This window comes from Megalobrama amblycephala, linkage group LG1 (genome assembly GCF_018812025.1).
Source record: "Megalobrama amblycephala isolate DHTTF-2021 linkage group LG1, ASM1881202v1, whole genome shotgun sequence".
In the NCBI taxonomy this organism is placed as follows: Eukaryota; Metazoa; Chordata; class Actinopteri; order Cypriniformes; family Xenocyprididae; genus Megalobrama; species Megalobrama amblycephala.
The window spans coordinates 54,140,416-54,160,081 of NC_063044.1; the positions used below are offsets into that span (position 1 = coordinate 54,140,416).

Consider the following 19,666-nt stretch of genomic DNA (forward strand, 5'->3'; position numbering starts at 1 on the left):
GCACCTTCTATATATTAGTATTGTCCTTCTCAGCTTGTGGAAAAGCTGCTTGTGATGAACTTTGATTCATCATGTGACTCTCATCACCACTGTGTTTGGTGACTGTCAGTGTATTATAAAGGTACAAAACAGATATTAGTACTTCATTAGGTTGGTAAATTAACATTATATCAGTTAATGAAATACGTTATTTTACCGTAAATTTTACTGGGATTTTTTTTACAGTGTACTGAAATCCAATGTTAAATATACATATTTAAAATGTAAAATTCACATGTAACTCCGTAAGTATGTTTACGGTTTGATGTCATTTTTACAGTATTATTCTGGTAACCACAGCTGCCGGTATTTTTCCGTAGAAACAACGGGATTTTTTTTACAGTGTACATCCTTCTAAATGCAGATTGTAGTCTGAGAGATTCTGTGTACAGGTTTTTGGCCCAATAAGTAATACTTCAGTCTTATCTGAATTTAATATAAGAAAATTACTAGTGTTTTACTTGTTTTATCATTTTTGTGTGAACTATCCTTTTAAATAATATTATTTAAATATATATAGGATGATACCTAAAATTCTGTCTGTGAAAATTAGACAATGGAGTTCGACAATTTCATTCCAAAATTTTATTTCATTACAGAATGTTTTTAAACACACAATGCACAATTTGAGATACAATGGAACTTTCTGAACTAATTTTAAAAAAAATGACAGAAATCTCATGTGATATGTTTATAGACTGCTATATATTGTTAGTACAGAGAGATTAAATAAATAAAAAGTGTGTTAGAAGATTTATTCACTTTTATGTTTATTTAATTATATTTAAATGTCCACAGGGCCAAAAGTTGATATTTACCATATCACTTATGCAAAGCTAATAAAACTTAAAGAAAATGCATAAACTAAAAAAACTAAATGCAAAGGAAACCAGAGAAACACACACACACACACAAATGTTGCTCATTCAGGCTTCACTTTGACCAATGTCACTGTGCACCCATAGAGAAGAGAGAGGAGGAAGAGGGCGAGAAAGGCACAGGCCATATTCCATGCTTCTTCAACAGTATCCTGTGTGATAGATTCAGGTTTATTCTCATTCATAAATATAGCCTCTTCAAACATTGCTGCAAAATGCAAACAGAGGAAACAATAAGATTACATTTAAAATTTATTGACTTAGTTATATCCTTGATAAACTTATGTTTTAGTGCATGAAATATTTGATACCTGATTTGGAAATGTTATGCGACTGGGTACCAGTAGCATGAGTGATTCTGCAGCTGTACACCTCACCAGGTGCCCAGCTTGCAGGCTGGATCTGCAGGTAACTTCGGATGCTAAATTTTCCATCAGGGCCTTTCGCGGGGTTGGTATCATTTTGGGCAGACACTTCAGTCGTTCCAAGCAGCCAGGTGATGTTGATGGCAGATGGGCTGAAACCATACACCAGACACACCAGCCTACTAGCACTCTGCAGCAGCTCTACAGATGGAGCAGAGGGGATCACCGAAGCTAAAAATCAATGTGAGAGAAACAGATCAGGTAATAGAGTAAATGCAGAGAGAGAGATATACTGCATTTCAATTCTGTTGTATATGTCATGTGTTATTTAAATTTTTTTCTGTGATATCACCCACCATACAAATTCTCCAAAGTTGCGGTAAATAGACGTTGGGATGACTCATGAGAAACAATGCAAGAGTACATGCCTTCTTTCCACTGTGATGCAGGCAATATTAGGGCACTATGCATTGAAAAACCTCCTGAAGTGTGAGCAACCACAGGACTGTTAGTGAAGTGAGACTCATTGAGTTTCGTCCCATTTAGTTGCCACTCTACGGAGATATCAGATGGGAAGAAACCGGTGATGAAGCAAAGAAGGTTGGTATTTTGGGGTCCAGAGAGATCGCTGTCTGAGGGTCGGAGGATGCTCACAATGGGTTGTTTGGGCTCTGTGGACATTAGGCAACAATTAGCAATGAAAAAAATCTTTAACAGAAGGTTGAGAACTGTAAGTGCTCACCTATGGTTTTTGAGATGTTCTGCTGCTGTGTAACAGTAGAGCACAAATGCTTTACCTCACAGGAAAAGAGAGCATGTGCATTCCATTGTTGATTTGAAACCTCCAGAAAACTTTTCTTGCTTTGAGTGCCATTGGCATGATCTGTGGAATTCTGTTCATTGACATTATGTTTATGAACAGTTCCATTCACTTTCCACTGGATGGAGAAATGCTTGACACTCTGACCAACAACCAAACAGGTCAAATACAGAGCTGTGCCAGATCCCATGTGATTTTGGGAAGGACCCAGCAGGTAGACCGCTGCCTTCTGACTGGAAGGTGCAATCACTGTTGGGCGATACGATCATTTGTTAAGATTCGCAGAATCATAGGCCAGGAAACAAATTACAACTTTGTTTAGTGCGTTTACCTCCACAAATATTGATGCTTTTATTTTGTGTAGGTTTCATGCTGTGTCCATCGACAATTTGACAGGTGTAAGTGACCCCTTGATTCCACTCTGTCTGTGGCACAGATATCTCACTGTACACTTTCACACGGCCGTTCTCCATCATTGTGACCTCTAAAGCTTTGCTTTGTTTCTCCATAGATTTTGAAATCCATTTGATCTTCGGGTCAAATCCTTCCCCAGAACACAGCAGCTTCTGTGGCTCTGAACTAGACTGACCCACACTGGGAACTACAACAAGCTCTATGGTAGGATCATCTGAGGGGAAAATGTGTCAAATGTCCAGTGAAGAAAACATAATACATCCATACATTAGTAAAATTCATTACAATCCATGAATTAATGTGGTACTGATGAAATGATAACACTTTACAATAAGGTTTCATTTGTTTACATTAGTTAATATGAACCATGAAGAAAACGTATACAACATTTGTTAACATTAGTTAATGTAATCTCAGCATTTACTAATATCATTTTTAAGATCAAAAGTTGTTTCTGTTAACATTATAAACTGTGAATGAACATATTATTATATATTGTTAGTTCATGTTAGTTATTGCATTAACTAATGTTAACAAATGAGACCTTATTGTAAAGTGTTACCAATGAAATGTTCAATCCCTACCAAAAATGTTTCCAGTGGGTTGTGATTTCCACTGTTTGAAGGGTCTGTAAACTGTACAGGTAAATGTGTTTTCTTTCTTCTGGTGCTCAATAGGTATTGCAAAAGGTGTGGTCAGGGACCAAGTGTTTTCAGAAGGGGCACAATCCGTACAAATGAATCCTGAGATATCAGCATTGTTGGCCTGGAATTTGATGCAGACATCACCAGAGGAGAGATCTTTTACAACACACTCCAGCAAAGCACTGCCAGACTGAGCTGATTTCTGGAAAGGCCTCCTGATCACTACTACAGGATCCTTTTGCGTATCACCTGAAAAGCAAACATACATTTTAATACCTAAATATGTGTTTTTCAGAACCTAAAATGTTGTTAAGAACTTGATCAGTGCAAAATAAACACTCACCAGCTGGAATTTCAGCTCTCTCTTCTGGGAAACATGGATGTTTAGCAATACAAGCAATAGTCTTCAGGTTCGACCATTCACTTGTGGTCAAAGTCAAGTTGTTTACAATGATATTGGGCTGTTCTTTGGAAATGGTGCCACCTTTGCGGACACCATTTGCCAACCATGACACTGTAGTGGTGTGTGGCGCTTTAACAGTACAAGAAAATTTGACTTTGTTCTCCTTCAAAATTTCTTCGAGACGAGCTCTCTTTACTTCAACTGAAGGTTTGAACTCATTCCTGTCACTTATGGCACGTTTACCTCCACAAATTCTGATGTCTTTTTCTTTAGTTTTTCTACTTTGTCCATCGACAATTTGACAGGTGTAAGTGACCTCTTGATTCCACTCTGTCTGTGGCACAGATATCTCACTGTACACTTTCACACGGCCGTTCTCCATCATTGTGACCTCTAAAGCTGTGCTTTGTTTCTCTAATTTGTTTGAAATCCATTTGATCTTCGGGTCAAATCCTTCCCCAGAACACAGCAGCTTCTGTGGCTCTGAACTAGACTGACCCACACTGGGAACTACAACAAGCTCTATGGTAGGATCATCTGAGGGGAAAATGTGTCAAATGTCCAGTGAAGAAAACATAATACATCCATACATTAGTAAAATTCATTACAATCCATGAATTAATATGGTACTGATGAAATGATAACACTTTACAATAAGGTTTCATTTGTTTACATTAGTTAATATGAACCATGAAGAAAACTTATACAACATTTGTTAACATTAGTTAATGTAATCTCAGCATTTACTAATATCATTTTTAAGATCAAAAGTTGTATCTGTTAACATTATGCACTGTGAATAAATATATTATTATATATATAGTTAATTGTTAGTTAATGTTAATTATTGCATTAACTAATGTTAACAAATGAGACCTTATTGTAAAGTGTTACCAATGAAATGTTCAATCCCTACCAAAAATGTTTCCAGTGGGTTGTGAATTCCACTGTTTGAAGGGTCTGTAAACTGTACAGGTAAAGGTGTTTCCTTTCTTCTGGTGCTCAATAGGTATTGCAAAAGGTGTGGTCAGGGACCAAGTGTTTTCAGAAGGGGCACAATCCGTACAAATGAATCCTGAGATATCAGCATTGTTGGCCTGGAATTTGATGCAGACATCACCAGAGGAGAGATCTTTTACAACACACTCCAGCAAAGCACTGCCAGACTGAGCTGATTTCTGGAAAGGCCTCCTGATCACTACTACAGGATCCTTTTGCTTATCATCTGAAAAGCAAACATACATTTTAATACCTAAATATGTGTTTTTCAGAACCTAAAATGTCATTAAGAACTTGATCAGTGCAAAATAAACACTCACCAGCTGGAATTTCAGCTCTCTCTTCTGGGAAACATGGATGTTTAACAATACAAGCAATAGTCTTCAGGTTCGACCATTCACTTGTGGTCAAAGTCAAATTGTTTACAATGATATTGGGCTGTTCTTTGGAAATGGTACCACCTTTACGGACACCATTTGCCAACCATGACACTGTAGTGGTGTGTGGCGCTTTAACAGTACAAGAAAATTTGACTTTGTTCTCCTTCAAAATTTCTTCGAGACGAGGTCTCTTTACTTCAACTGAAGGTTTGAGCACAGACTTTACTGTTGAAGGTGAAATGAATAATGTTAGTTTCATAGAATGATGATGCTTATATACTATTATACTTTCATATATAGCATTTGTATGATTTATTTTCATTAATTTCAACTTACACTTGCACAAGCTATATTCCTCTTTGATCTCTTTAGTCTCGTGGGTGGCTTTACAAGTGTACCGCTTGTCTTCATACTGAGTGCCGATAGATATTTGACTTATGTAAGTAAAACTTTTATCTGCTTTATCAGTGTTCTGCAACTCTTTATTATTTTTAGCAGTGAGAGGCCGATTATCACTAAACCATTGTACAGTAACTTTATTTGGGTAATAATCCTTCAACTGGCACTCCAACACGATGCCATCACCTTCCTCTTTACTCAGCAGAGCCATAGTGGGCACAAGGACACGTTTTACTATTAAAACAAAGAAAGAATCCATTAACTTGGGCAATGTGTTTTAAACAGAAGATATAAGAGGCACAAAGTTTATAAATATTAAAATCAATTATATGATTTTTTTTTCCAGTAAATTCAAATAAACATACAAAATAATGATATTATGATATGGTGCTCCACAAAAAAAAAAAAAAAAAAAAAAAAAAAAGCTGTTAATGCTTCAGTGGGGTGGTTATTTACATCATGAGAGTTTTTAAAGTTGCAGATACTGGAATAGAAAAAAAAAATGGACAGAAAAGGAAATCACAAACATGCTTCAGAGAACATAGCAAATAGCAGATGGAAGCGTTAAGTAACAGTCAAGCTGAAATAGCAACCGAAAGCAGAACTGAAAACCATCTGCATCTCTGAGACAGGGTTGAGCACATCTGCACAGGAAAGACACCTTTCCATTTACATAAAATGCTTCTCCTTCTTATGCAATTTATGTTTTAATATACTTTGCTGCATGAAAAATTTACGCTTACAAATGTTCACAGTTAGAAGATGTTGTGCTTCAGTCACCCAATGAACAAAGTCTTGCAGATTTGGAGGAAATTAAGGATTTAATTGTGCAATTTATTATATTCAGATATGAGGGAAATATTTCAAAACCTAGTGCCCTTTAAATACTCCTGTGTATTAATAAATGTTACTCCTTATGCTATAAACATATTTAGAGCAAAACTATAGTTTATCATGCAAATCAGCATTTTTCCTTGAGATGTCAATACAGATTTGTGAACTTGAGATTAAAAAAATACAAGAGAAATTGAAGTTTCTTTCCTTTATTAAAGTAAAATCTAAAAACAAACAAACAGCACAATCACATATTTACAAAAAAAAAAAAAAAAGAAAAGAAAAAAAGAGAAAAGAATAAATGTCACAGTCTTAAAGCTGTTTCTTTGAGAGGCCTTGCATCATGTCCTTAAAGGGATCTTTCATTTCACCTGAAAGCATAATTTAACACCAATTACAGCAGGGAAAACAACTTCTGTTTAATGTGCATGCATATATATATATATATATATATATATATATATATATATATATATATATATATATAAATAAATACAAAGCCACATTTTTGTGCATCATCTCTCTCTCTCTCTCCGAATGATAACTAACTCAAATGCTCCTATGAAATCTAGTCTCATGTTTATCCTAAATTAAAAATTTGCTAGACAAAAACATCTAAAAAGTGTATACCTTAACAAAAGTAGCACCTATGCTGTAGAACAAGGTGATGAGGAACAGGAAAACAAAGGTTACAGCAGTGTTTGTAATGCCACTCTCATCTGTATCAATGGGTTCAAACAGGGGATGCTCTATCCACACGAGCCAATGCTGAGGAAACGGACAAGAACAAATTCGCATTAAGACAACCTCCAACACAAGCTGAGTATAAGAGGCTAGCATAATCCTTATGTTTATGATGATTTAATCAGTTCGCCTTATTTAAATTTAGACAGGTGGACTAAAGGGAATACGCAGAAGGAAACCAATTAGAATATTGTGAAGGACAAAGAACCTTTAATGTTTCTGAAATTTTATGATTAGTATTTATGTATCTTATCATGTTTGCTACATAATTAAAACACAATGGAAATCTGCGTAAAGAAAGGAGACCCTGACAGTCTCAAATAAATCAGCAAAAAAGTTCTGAATGTGTCCTGGCATGCTGTAGATGAACCAATGTGAACCAATGTAAGAACTGTATTCAGTCTCTATGAGCTGAACTGTATAAATGGTAGAACATTATATGTCTGAATGATCAGTACAAGACATATATTATGCACACACACTGATAAGCATTTACTCCCATTATTGAGCATTTTATGTGCCTGCTAATGTTTTTTTTTTTTTTTTTTTTGTCTTCTGAATAAAATTATTTTTAATTTTTATTTTTATGTATATATATATTTTAAAAGTACTCTTAAAATCCTTCTCTTCGATGTATTATTATTATTATTATTATAACCGTTTCATGTTTTATTATTATATATATTTTTTTAATTTATGTGGAGTGATGTTATGTTATGATGTCTTTGTGACCTTTTATGCACACATACACTGGGACAGAGACATGTAAAACATGACAACATAAATTAAATGCACAGGAAATATGCTTAGTTTCTTTTTTTATTAGTCTTTTCCTAAATGATGTGCATGAAAATCTCAAAAAGCAATAAGCCACAAACATTAAAGACAAACACACTTACAATTATGGACATGTAACTCAAGAACAAAAAGAAACACAAGATGAACAAGATACACACTTAACAGGCATAACAGGAAGACATCACATGCATAACGATCTATTCCTTGCAGGATGCAGGGGTATTCATACTTAGATTAATTACACCTGGCCTTTCCATTTTATCATCAATAGATCTTGTCAGTACGCGCATTTTTTCATCAATGCTTTCATGGTACACAACACAACTGTACATTATACCTCTTTTCCAGTCAGAATTAACTGACTGTGATCTGACTGTAGACGGAGAAGTATTTATCATTCTGCACTGGCAGGCTAGTTTGGGACTTAAGATTCACAGGTTCATCATCAGCAAGCCAAGACACAAACACCTCTTTGGGGTAGAAATCCTTCACATAACATGTCAGGGTCATGGTTTCACCCTCTTTGTGCTCTGGGGGTGCTAACAGGTAAATAGAGGGTCTCTTGGGACTCGCACCTAGTAAGACAAGATCATAATTAAGACCAGAATGCGGAGTCATTCTCCTCCTCTTCTTCTTTTTCTTATTTTTTGATGAACTGATATATTAATGTCAATTGTAAGTGAAAGACTGTATAAATCAAGAGACATTGTGGAAGCAAGAACTGCATGATGTTTTGCAAAAAGAAAAAAACATACCATTTTCTCTGGTGAACGTAGTCTCCTTGGGCTGTGATAGTTTTTTGTGTTCAACTGTGCATGTAAATACTGTGCCGTTGCTCCATTCTTCATAGCCTATGGGGGCTTCAAGTGCCACATTTTTTTTGTTCTTGAAATGTTCCTCCGATGCCTCTTTGATGATAAAATTATTTGCTTTTATCTCTATTTTGGTGAATTCTGCACTTTCTCCTGAAGCTTTGCACATCAGCGTACCTTCTCTATTTTTCAGCATGTCTTCAAGGGACGGGGGGACTATATTAACAGCAACGTTGTTGCAGTCATCACCATTATCTGTGTAGCCTACAATAAGCAGACATGCAACAGATTTAGGGAGAGGTAAACATAATATGAATAGAGAAATAGAAAAAAAAGCTTTTCAAAGCATTCACAGTCCTCAAAAGCAAACATACCTGTAGATATGGCCTCTCTGACTTTTTTTTCCTTCAGGTGATCGAACTCGCACTTGATTTTGGCACCTTGTTTCGTCCATTCTTCGGCACTGATTTGCAAAATGCTCGTGGCGCTATATAAGGTTACTGAGCCATTCTTCTCACTTGTGTCATAGGTGTTTATTGCATTTGTCACCTGATTTTCATCCTTAAACCACTTAAACGAATATGTTTTAGGTGAAAACTGCTGGGCTAAACACGAGAAGGTTGCTGTTCCATTTTCTAATTCCTTTTTTGTAGGTGCTGTTAAGAATGACAGTTGCAGGCTGATCTGGCGGTGGGGCTGGCAACATACAGGAGAAAGCAGAGAGGAGAGGACATGAAAAGCACAAGAAAATAGAGCAAAATGCTTTATTAAGCAAAGCATATAGGATGCACCTGTAGTTTGAGTTTGAATGCCAATGTTAAGTGTTGTAGCCTACATTTATATTTAATTTTTTTTATTATCATTAATTTTATTTTGTTTATAAAACAAGAAGAAATCTCATATGCAATTGTATTCCCTGGCACGAGGTCAAAGAAAATGTATTTCTGAAAGCCTATGCCTATAATGTGCTTTTCTGTTCTAACGTTTTTAGAGGAGTTAGCCTCGCTGTTCTGTAAGCATTCACTGTCTGTCATCAGGACAACTGCTTGATATGCAAAAAAATATAACAGCAGGTTCATTGACATTGAATAATTCAACCAATGGTTTGACAAAACTATAGGAGTGTGCTGAAATATATTATATATTAAAACATGAGCCTCCACGAAGAAACATCATGCCAACAGCAATATATAATAGAGAGACACATGATGTGGTTAAAATGTCCAATGGAAGACGTTAACATTTCAGAGATGTGACTTACCTGGTGGAGATATTAAAATTTTTTTTTCGCCTTTTGAATTTGAAGCTTCACATGTGTAATGTTTATTAGGAATCCAGTCGCTTTTTTTCACACGCAGATGGCTGATTTTGGTATAGTCTCCGTCACTCCCGAACGCTGGATACTGCACGAAATCAGTCAGCCCTTTATTAGCGGGATCCTTCCATGTGACAGTAAGCGAGTCCGCAGGGGAGAAACCTCTTGTCACGCAGCCGATGGTGAGGAACTCAGAATCAGAAGAACACTGAGACAGGCCGAAGATTGACTTCGGCGGAGATGGTTGAGCTGTAGAGACATTACATTTTTCTCAGACAATAGGCTATATAAGCTACGACCTATAACATAACATATGCGACACTATTAAACAGCTTCATGTCAAATGAACGAACCTAATACATTAATGAATAAATCAAATAAAATAGATTAAATAGATTAAATTATTTTACGCGAGAAGAAATACATCACTATCTTCGCTTTGCATCAGAGTCATGTGGCCAGTTGAATAAACTGCTAGACTAGTCTTGCAAGTTATCATCTTTTCTTCTTCTTTAAGAATGTTTATAACATTTTAAGTAAGTTACTTTAACAAGTTGATTGGTAATAAAAAAGTAAGACTGACCCCTTAGTTAAATGCTAGTTGGCCTCCGTCTTCAAAACTATTCGGCCGCGTAAAACATAGGCTACAATCTCGCGAATTTGGGGAAACATTTTATTTTACACTCTTAAAAATAAAAGTTCCAAAAATAAAGGATCCAAAAATGAATGCGATGCCATAGAAGAAACATTTTGAGTTTCTCAAAGAAACTTTCAGTGAAGAGTTCTTAGGAAAAACATCTTAGTGTGAAGAACATTTAAATAACCTTAAGAAAATTTTGTGGAATGGAAAGGTTCCATGGATGTTTAAAGGTTCTTCACTGAACATTCAACGACAATGTCGACAATGTTAAGAACCTTTATTTTTAACAGTGTAAATGTTACAATTAATAAAGGATTATTTAAACCAATTTTCATTTATTATGACTGCACAATGACTTTTCATTTAGTTTCAAATGAAGCAGTTCTCGTAACTTAAAGTGTAAATTAAAAATTAAATTGAATGAAAATTCCAATCTTTCGAGAATTTTTAGAGAAATCAGTTTGTAACTTTGAACTATGAATCATATAAAAAACGATTATTAAAATAAATAGCCCAATTAAAAAATACAAACATTCCTCGCACTTCTAAAAGTTCCATTAAAAAAAAAAAATTCTATTATATTTTCATTGTGCTTGCAATTATTTCTTGAATAGCGGCTGCTGTCCGCCAAAGTTTCTTTTAAACCATCTTTAGGCATTGACAGAAAGTTTCTAAAGCAATAAGCTACGCCAGTTTTAACCTATTATTATTATTATTATTATTATTATTAGGCCTATTACAAATAATGTCGGGATGCAATCAACAATTTAAAACATAACGCGTTATATTAGTGGCAGTATCGGTGCAGAAAGTTTTAACGCACCAGAGACGTTGCAGTTTAGTTAGGCTATTTAGTTTTTTACTTATGCTCTGGCTGTTTTCAGCGTCTAATATTTAAGCAGATTAAAGCAACACAGGCGAGAAAATGAACAATGAAAAGAGTCGTTTAAGAATAACTACTGATATTGATTTTTGGTCGTTTTTAGCAGCTGAACAATAATATAAAATTATATAGCCTTTTAGTGAAATTGCATACATTTGACAACAGCTAAATGGAGATAATTTGCAAAAGAAAACTCTAACAACTCTGTTAAAAATATAATAGAAATAAATAATAACATTTTGTCTTGTTTTGTCCTTGCAATTAATGATAAAATCTTACTGTTTGTTACGGTGACTGTGGTGCCTCTTCCCCAATAGTCGAAAGCCCAGTTACACAATATTCTTTTAATGTTACAGAGCAGTATAAAAACACAACGCTCAGAGTCTGGTGAACGACCTGTAGCCAATTTCTTGTTTTATTTGAATGCACAAATCTAATTATTTAGAATTATAGTTATTCATATTTAACGTGAATCATAATTGCGTTTCTAACAAAACACTTAAGGCCAATGTCCTGACTTTAATTGCTCTAATCGCAGAACAAGAAAATCGTCATTAAAATGTTGCTTTAATGTAAAAACAGTTTTTCGACAAATTAACTTCGCACACATTTATCGTACTTAAATCAGATTTTGATTTGATAGGTGAGTATTTTTCTTACCTGACGAGACAGTGACCATGGTTCCTTTTCCCCAGTAGTCAAAAGCATCGTCACACTGACACTTTACCCGGGGATATTGTACAAAAATAGAAACTATGTAACCGCTTAACAAGTCGCTTTCATTTATTACTCTGAACCACAGATTCGACCATTTATCCTTTTAATTCAATCTCATGTTTATTATTGCAAAACGGACCAGCGGTCTGTAATTTTACATTTAGCCCACTATTATATTTAAAACGTGCCAACGTTATAGAGTAGATTAGATTAAATGTATCATCTTACCAGATGTCACTGTGACCGACGTGCCTTTCCCCCAGTAGTCAAAGACAGCGTCACAGTGAGACTTTTAATTTCTTCAGTGCACAAAAACACTAACGATTTTTACACTAATACAACCTCATTTATGAATTTATTGCCACATTATACATAATTTTTCTATGACTAAAAGATGTTGTTAATAAGTTAATAAAAAATTATATGTTTTATTAGTTAATATGTTAATAAAACTATAGGCTACATAACGAATAATTTATTAAATTCTTACCTGATGTTACAGTCACCGCGGTTCCCTTTCCCCAGTAGTCAAAGCGATCACACAGTGATACTTTTAATTTCTTCAGTGCACAAAAACACAAACGATTTTTTCCCCACTAATATAAGCGAACCTATAGCTGCAGCCTGATTTATTAATTTAGCCTATTGCAACATTACCCATTATATTTTTCTATGACTAAAAAGTGTTGTTAATGCGTAATAAAAATAATATGCTTTATTAGTTCATATGTTAATAAAACAATACATAACGAATAATTTATGAACGAATCTAACTTCTTACCTGATGTTACAGTCACCGCGGTTCCCTTTCCCCAGTAGTCAAAGCGATCACACAGTGATACTTTTAATTTCTTCAGTGCACAAAAACACAAACGATTTTTTCCCCACTAATATAAGCGAACCTATAGCTGCAGCCTGATTTATTAATTTAGCCTATTGCAACATTACCCATTATATTTTTCTATGACTAAAAAGTGTTGTTAATGCTAAGTAATAAAAATAATATGCTTTATTAGTTCATATGTTAATAAAACAATACATAACGAATAATTTATGAACGAATCTAACTTCTTACCTGATGTTACAGTCACCGCGGTTCCCTTTCCCCAGTAGTCAAAAGCACCGTCACAGCCGGAAAGTTTATGATAAGAGCCATACCATAACCACAAATAAATTTACCCAGGCTATAGGCTGTACTTTGTCTAGATCGACGTTCTCAAAGCGACACGGTTTGATACGTTAGTTCACACTTTCTGTAATCTTAAAGTTTTACGCGTTATTTTTTAAGGTTACCGACGCATCTTTCCACTGTTAACCAAGGTACAAATTGTAAATACGTCTGAAATTTTGTGCCAAGACTACTTACTTGATCTTCAAAAAGAAATAAAAATAAAATGACAGAAAATATCATCAATATCTTACCTGAGGAAACAGTGACTTTGGTTCCTTTCCCCCAGTAGTCAAAGTAGGTATACACAGTGACTGGTGCCTTTGAGTTACTGACCAAAAAGTCCATAAGAAGCTGTTCATGTTATCAAAAGAACTTCAACCTAACATTTGTTATTCTACTTTTCGGTCAGGAGTAATGGATGCATTAAAAACTTCTCTCGCCTTTCTATATACTGTTCTCAATTGTCCTACGTCAGAAACATGATTTGCAGCGCTAATGTTGCATTTTATCCAAAACACGAGGAACCTTAATCTAGAAACGAATCCATTTGAGTATAGGCTACATGTACTGCAATTGTATCACTCAAAAAAGTTATTTCTGCTGCTTGTTTGAATTATTTATTGAAAATGAGTTCTTAAACATTTTATCACAACTTCATTGAGTTCATTTCGGCTAAATGTGTAAAAGGAAAGTTTACCTAATCCATGTTTGTTGGAACTACATGTAACATGTCAGTGTGTGCTATAGCTAATAGTTAACCTGAAAAAGATTTGTTGTTGAATCTGACATATCTGAGTCCTGTTGTATGAAGCTAGTTGAACTAACTCTGAGTTTCAGAGTAGGTTTAGAGTTGACAAGTCCATATAAATCCAGGTTCAGCAGCCTCACAACGCTCAGTATATGTTCTCTGTCAAGGTTTGATCCAGGTGTAACTTTTTGTGAGTAAATAAGAATGGGGTACAGGGCAGGGTGTATGTGTTTTTCCCTATAGACAGCCCAAGGTCAGGTATGCATAACTTCCTGATTCCTCATCCTTTCCTTCCGGTGTTGTGACCCTGAAGTAGGAAAGAAACAAATCAGTTATGCGAACACAGGGACTTGGCACTCTGGCATCTCAGCCGTCTGGGGCTTTGGGTCAACAGGGAAAAGAGCAAGCTCTCCCCTGTGCAGAGCATCTCTTTTCTTGGTGTGGAGTTGGACTTGGGTCAACATGACAGCACGCCTCACCAACGAGTGTGTACAGTCGATGCTCAACTGCCTGAATACGTTCTCGCAGAAAACAGCAGTTCCACTGAAGCAATTTCAGAGGCTCCTGGGGCATATTGCACCCGCAGCCACAGTCACGCCGCTTGGATTGCGTATGCGTATGAGACCGCTTCAGCACTGTCTACATAGCCGAGTCCTGAGATGGGTATGGCGCCATGGCATGTTCCATGTGGCCATCACACCAAGATATCACCAAACATTCAGCCCATGGTTGGACCTTGCCTTTCTATGGGCCAGAGTACCCTTAGAACAAGTGTCCAGGCATGTTGTTCTCACAACAGATGCCTCCACCACTGGCTGGGGTGCCATATGCAATGGGCATGCTGCCTCTTGCTCCTGGACAGGACCTCGACTGCAGTGGCATATCAATTACCTCAAGTTGCTAGCAGTACTCCTTGCCCTGCGCCAGTTTCGACCGCATGTATTGGTCTGGACAGACAACACAATGACTGTAGTGTACATCAACCATCAAGGTGGTCTACGCTCTCGTCGCATGTCACAACTCGCCTGCCATTTCCTCCTCTGGAGTCAGCAGCGGCTCATGTCGCTGTGTGCCATTTACATTCCAGGCGAGCTCAATCGTGCAGATGACATGTAACAGTTAGCCTCCCAGGAGTCTGCTCACTGCCAGTTGTTCTTTTCCCTGACCGAGAGGACCCTCAGCATGGATGCACTGGCACACAGCTGGCCCTGGGGCCTACGCAAATATGCGTTTCCCTTAGTGAGCCTTCTCAGACAATGTTCAAGTTCAGGGAAGATGAGGAGCAGGTCTTTCTAGCTGCGTCGTACTGGCGTAAGCGGACCTAGTTCCCAAAACTGCTCCTCGCGACAGCCCCTTCCTGGTGGCTTCCCCTGAGGAGGGACCTGCTTTCTCAGGGATGGGGAAATATATGGAACCCACATCCAGACCCCTGGAACCTCCACATGTGGTCTCTGGATGGGACACGGAGGACTTAAGTGGACTACCGCCAGTGACACTATCACTTCAGCTAGAGCCCCCTCTATGAGGCACGCTTATGTTTTGAAGTGGAGTCTGTTCACTGAGTGGTGTTCTTCCCAAAATGGCTTGGAGTGGAGGCTGTCCCCCTTCACCTTGAAGGTATATGTTGCCCCCATTGCAGCACATCATGATGCTGTCAATGGCAGGTCACTGAGAAAGGTCCTGAGAGGTGCCAGGAGGTTAAATCCTCCCAGGCCACGCCTCATCCCCTCCTGAGACCTCTCTGTCATCCTTTTGGTTTTTCAGAGAACTCCCTTTGAGCTTCTAGAGTCAGTTGAGCTTAAAATCATGTCTTAAAGACAGCACTCCTGTGTGCTGTCGACAAGTATATAGCCACGGGTTCCCACTTGGAGTGCCATTCCCCTCCAAGGAGGGGATGTGAATGCTTATTCTGCTCCTCCGATCAGTTCCCTAGATGCCAAACCCTGTTGGAGTTCCTCCAGCATCCTGTGGCAGTCAGAGGCGTCTGACACCAGGCCCAGTACTCATGTGCATGCCCAGCCAGTCAGCCCTTGTACAGGGCTAGATGCCCATGTGAATGTAATTCCCTGGTTGGTAATCCCATATGTGTTTGTCCACGATACACTTTCCCTGATGGTAAACGGGTGTCTTTCCCTGGGCAACTCTGCTCTGACCTGTCTCTGTGCCAGTAGCGGTTCCTTCCTTGTTAGGCAGGACCTACAACAGAGATCTTCCATATCTAGTACTGCCCCATGGGTCAGTCCATATGCGTACCTCCCCACGTTACCTCCCTTTGGGCAGGGTGTGGTCCCCGTAGTAGTCCCCTCCTTTGGAATTGGGTACGTTTCCCCAGCGTTAAGGTCATGGCTGAAAAATGATGGGAATTGAGTTCTGAAGCACTCTTCCCTGCGGCAGGAACAGCAGCTTCAACTGTCCCCACAGTAAACCCTGTCCCTTCTATCCCTTATGGAATGGAGGACTTCTCTTGGGCTAACTTTGGCTGCTGGGTAGGTTACAACATTTGTAAGAGCAGTTGCCAAATGGGCACACCGTGGCTTGCCAGCATTTGCATTGTAACACGGTTCTTTTGCTACAGCGCTTTCCATAGGGACCCCATTACGTCAGTATCGATGTAACGGCGAACTGACTGGCTGAATGGGAATGTCTAAGTTACTAATGTAACCCCTGTTCCCTGAAAGAGTGAACATAGACGTTACATCCCCCTGTCATACCCCTGAACCACCACTGAATGGCCTGGATCCCTGTCTCAGCTCACAAATGAAGTGAGTAATGCCAGTCATATTTATACCCATTTGTACGGGTAGGTGTGACTCGGCATGCAAATCTCACTGGCTAATGTTCATTGGCTCATTTTGTTACCACTTGGAGGTGATTGGGCTCCCAGGCAAGACCCCATTATGTCAGTATTGACAAAACATCTCCTTCAGGGAACGGGGGTAGGGTGAACACCAGTCCTGAAAATTAGGAGCTTTGTCTCATGTCCCACAAGACGCAAGTAGTGTCCCGCATTTCAGTTATGTCTGTATTTTCATCACTGAAATTACAATACCATGGTAAGAAATATAATAAAAACTGTGACTGGCATTTAAAAATGTGCAGCTGTCATGTTCTCATGTAATCATCCATCCTGATGGCAAATATTTCCAAAAAACCTGCGCCGATCCCATGGATGCTCAAGCTCCACCCATGAAAATGGTTGAGCACCTACAGAAAACAAGAGATATTCTCTATTCATTTTAACCAATAAAAATTGATTGCAACTTTCAGACACAACTTTCTTCTCATTTTAATAGTTCATTTAAGGTGGTTTCTATAGCATTATTGTAATGACAAATGTCAAGAGCACATTATTGTAACACGAGAGCGCATCAAATGCGCAAGCAAGAATCTCTCTGCTCACAGGTGGATTCCCTTCTCCCACAAAACTGGACGCACGCTCTCTTGCTCAGATATTACATGTGCATGCTCAAACTTTGTCCTCCTGCATGTACACTCGTGAATCTAGAATTGCCTTCTCTCCAGGATTGATGTGATGTGTTTTATTTGGAAATATGATGTTCCCAGAATGTCCCTGCTGCCCTTGTCAAAAAATTGAATTGAAAATTAGAGCTAAATTGACTAACAAAAGTGGCGGTTCAAACAAAAACTAATGCTTCTTTAATGTCTTACAAAAAAAAGCACTTTACAGGGAAACTGCAAAATGCAAATCTCTTGCAGTAAGCCATTAGCTGACATTAGCACATACATGAGCTTATGTAACTACGGTATCACTGCATCAGCAGCTACACAGTTACTGTCTTTAAGTAAAGCAACATGCAGCATAACATCAGTGTTTCTGGCTCATCACTGACTGAAGCACAGGATCTGCTCTCTAACACAACGGTAACCGCACAAAACTCACAACATAAACAGAACATTAAACACTAACAGATCTCTCTAGATCTCAGCATCTTCACTTATTACAAATTTCTTTCATACAAAACTTCTTAATGAGGTGTTGATGTTTTATTGAAAATAATAAAGTTCAAAGTCACCGTTATGGAGGTAAGTGCTTGCTTTAGTTGGGCTCCTGACCCTTGACATTTTAACATTAGTTTCTCCAATTGTAACTGTGTGTTTCTAAAAAATATTTGTTAAAAAAATTGTGAGAATAAAATCTGATCAGATGAATTTGATTGCTTATTGTTGATGATTTCATCATCATACAGTGGTCTTATTCACTGATCTCCAAATATTGTATTCCTTTTATGTTATTGTAGCTCTATAATACTGCATACATTTCTGTTCTGCTTTGATGTTTTGAAAGTTTTTATGTCATTATGTAGAAATTATTCAGACAGCATCATGTAGACTCACAGACATCACATCAACAATGGTGACAAAATGTTCAGAATAACAGATTAATTTTGAGCATCACAAAACAGGCTACTAAAATCACAAAAAAGATTTTTGTTTATTGTCACCATTGTTGAGGTTCATACGCTGATTCATGATGTCTGAGTGAGTCTAAAAGAGACTGCTCAAAAAACTGTCTGTATAATCAGTGGGATCAGTGAATCAGGACACTCCATGATGATAGAATCAGCATCACTAAAAAAACAAATTCATCTGATCAGAATTTCTCTTGTAATTTTTGTTGTAACAAGCATGTTTTGGAAACACAGTTAAAGTAGTCAGGGAAAATCTAATGTTAAAACATCAAGAATCAAGAGCCCATAAGCAAACGCTCACCTCCATAACGGGGACTTCAAACTTTATTATTTTCTATAAAACATCAACATCTAACCTGTCACCTGGTAACATTCCCAAAACTTTCAGAGACGGTCACGATGTGGAGTTCTTTTAAGGTTTGGGGGATGTTATTTGGTGGACCTTCAGGGAACATTCAGGACGTTCTGGGAATGTTTAGGGGACTATTACTATAGGACGTTCTGATAACTTCCCAAATGTCCTCATTGTAACGTTCTTGTGCAACCAAAAAATAAACAAAAGAGAACGTCCCCATAAACTCATATCAGGAACCTTAACCGGCAGCATTTTCATTACCAAAAGAGGATGTTTTAGGAACGTCCCGAATGTTCTGAAAAGGTTCGAAATTTTCATCACCTTTAGGGAACTTTTAGGGAACATTGCGCAAGGTCACGAGAACGTCGCCTTCTACGTGGGTTCCTACCTTGGAATGTGTCCTCCGAAGGCAGCATTTTTAAGTTTTTGGATGCAGCCCTAGTTTCCTGGTGTGTGCCAGTTTGTTCCCTTGATTATTATTCAGTTCACCGGTCACCTCTTAATTAACTCATTTATTCTGTGTATATTTACTCCCTGTTTTGTTCAGTTCTTTATCCGGTCTTGTCTTGGTTCTGTGGATGTGTATTCCCTGTGATTCTTCTATGTATTCTGTGGATTATTGGATCAAAGACTGTTTTAATTGACCTATTTGTCTTTGTGCGCATGCTTATACAGCCACTCGTGACAGTGCTCACTAAGTACTAGTCCTCTAGTAATTACTTGCAGAGCAGTTTAAAAAATAATATATATATGCTTAATAAATAAAATATTAATAAAATATTATATGCTTGATGCAAATATATAAATTAAAAAAAGGCTATTGTTAAACTCCAAATGTCAGTGAGCATACAGAGAAGAAAAGCATAAGGTTATTTTTA

The 19,666-nt window shown here is 37.5% G+C and overlaps 2 protein-coding genes and 1 gene segment (V, D, J or C); all 3 read right to left on the reverse strand.

The window, feature by feature from the left end:
- LOC125274624 (polymeric immunoglobulin receptor-like) overlaps positions 1–19,666 on the reverse strand; it is an 859,185-nt gene that overhangs the window by 726,886 nt on the left and 112,633 nt on the right. The gene's annotated exons all lie outside the window — the stretch shown is intronic.
- Positions 610–6,542, reverse strand: ighd (immunoglobulin heavy constant delta). Of its 2 annotated transcripts, none has more exons than XM_048200988.1 (10): positions 5,279–6,542; positions 4,883–5,167; positions 4,480–4,788; positions 3,504–4,100; positions 3,101–3,409; positions 2,434–2,730; positions 2,025–2,351; positions 1,639–1,953; positions 1,229–1,513; positions 610–1,069 (listed from the first exon to the last, which is right to left on the reverse strand). In XM_048200988.1, exons 1-10 carry the CDS (start codon positions 5,598–5,600, stop codon positions 1,059–1,061), a joined length of 3,057 nt encoding a protein of 1,018 aa, XP_048056945.1. In that variant the 5' UTR covers positions 5,601–6,542; the 3' UTR covers positions 610–1,058. The 2 variants fall into 2 exon arrangements, with proteins under 2 accessions (XP_048056945.1, XP_048056941.1); XM_048200984.1 differs by having other exon boundaries at positions 610–1,125.
- Positions 7,721–13,648, reverse strand: LOC125274690. The segment is given in 5 exon segments: positions 7,721–8,292; positions 8,473–8,793; positions 8,904–9,225; positions 9,791–10,093; positions 13,507–13,648. Coding segments are annotated over 5 exon segments (1,418 nt in total).

Excerpts from the sequence above, each read along its gene's own strand:
- ighd (XM_048200984.1), bottom strand. The coding sequence starts at position 5,600 with ATGGATTCTTTCTTTGTTTTAATAGTAAAACGTGTCCTTGTGCCCACT. Across the intron at positions 4,101-4,479 it reads ACCCACTGGAAACATTTTTG|ATGATCCTACCATAGAGCTT; the intron begins GTAGGGATTGAA and ends TTTTCCCCTCAG. Across the intron at positions 1,126-1,228 it reads GCATAACATTTCCAAATCAG|CAATGTTTGAAGAGGCTATA; the intron begins GTATCAAATATT and ends TGCATTTTGCAG.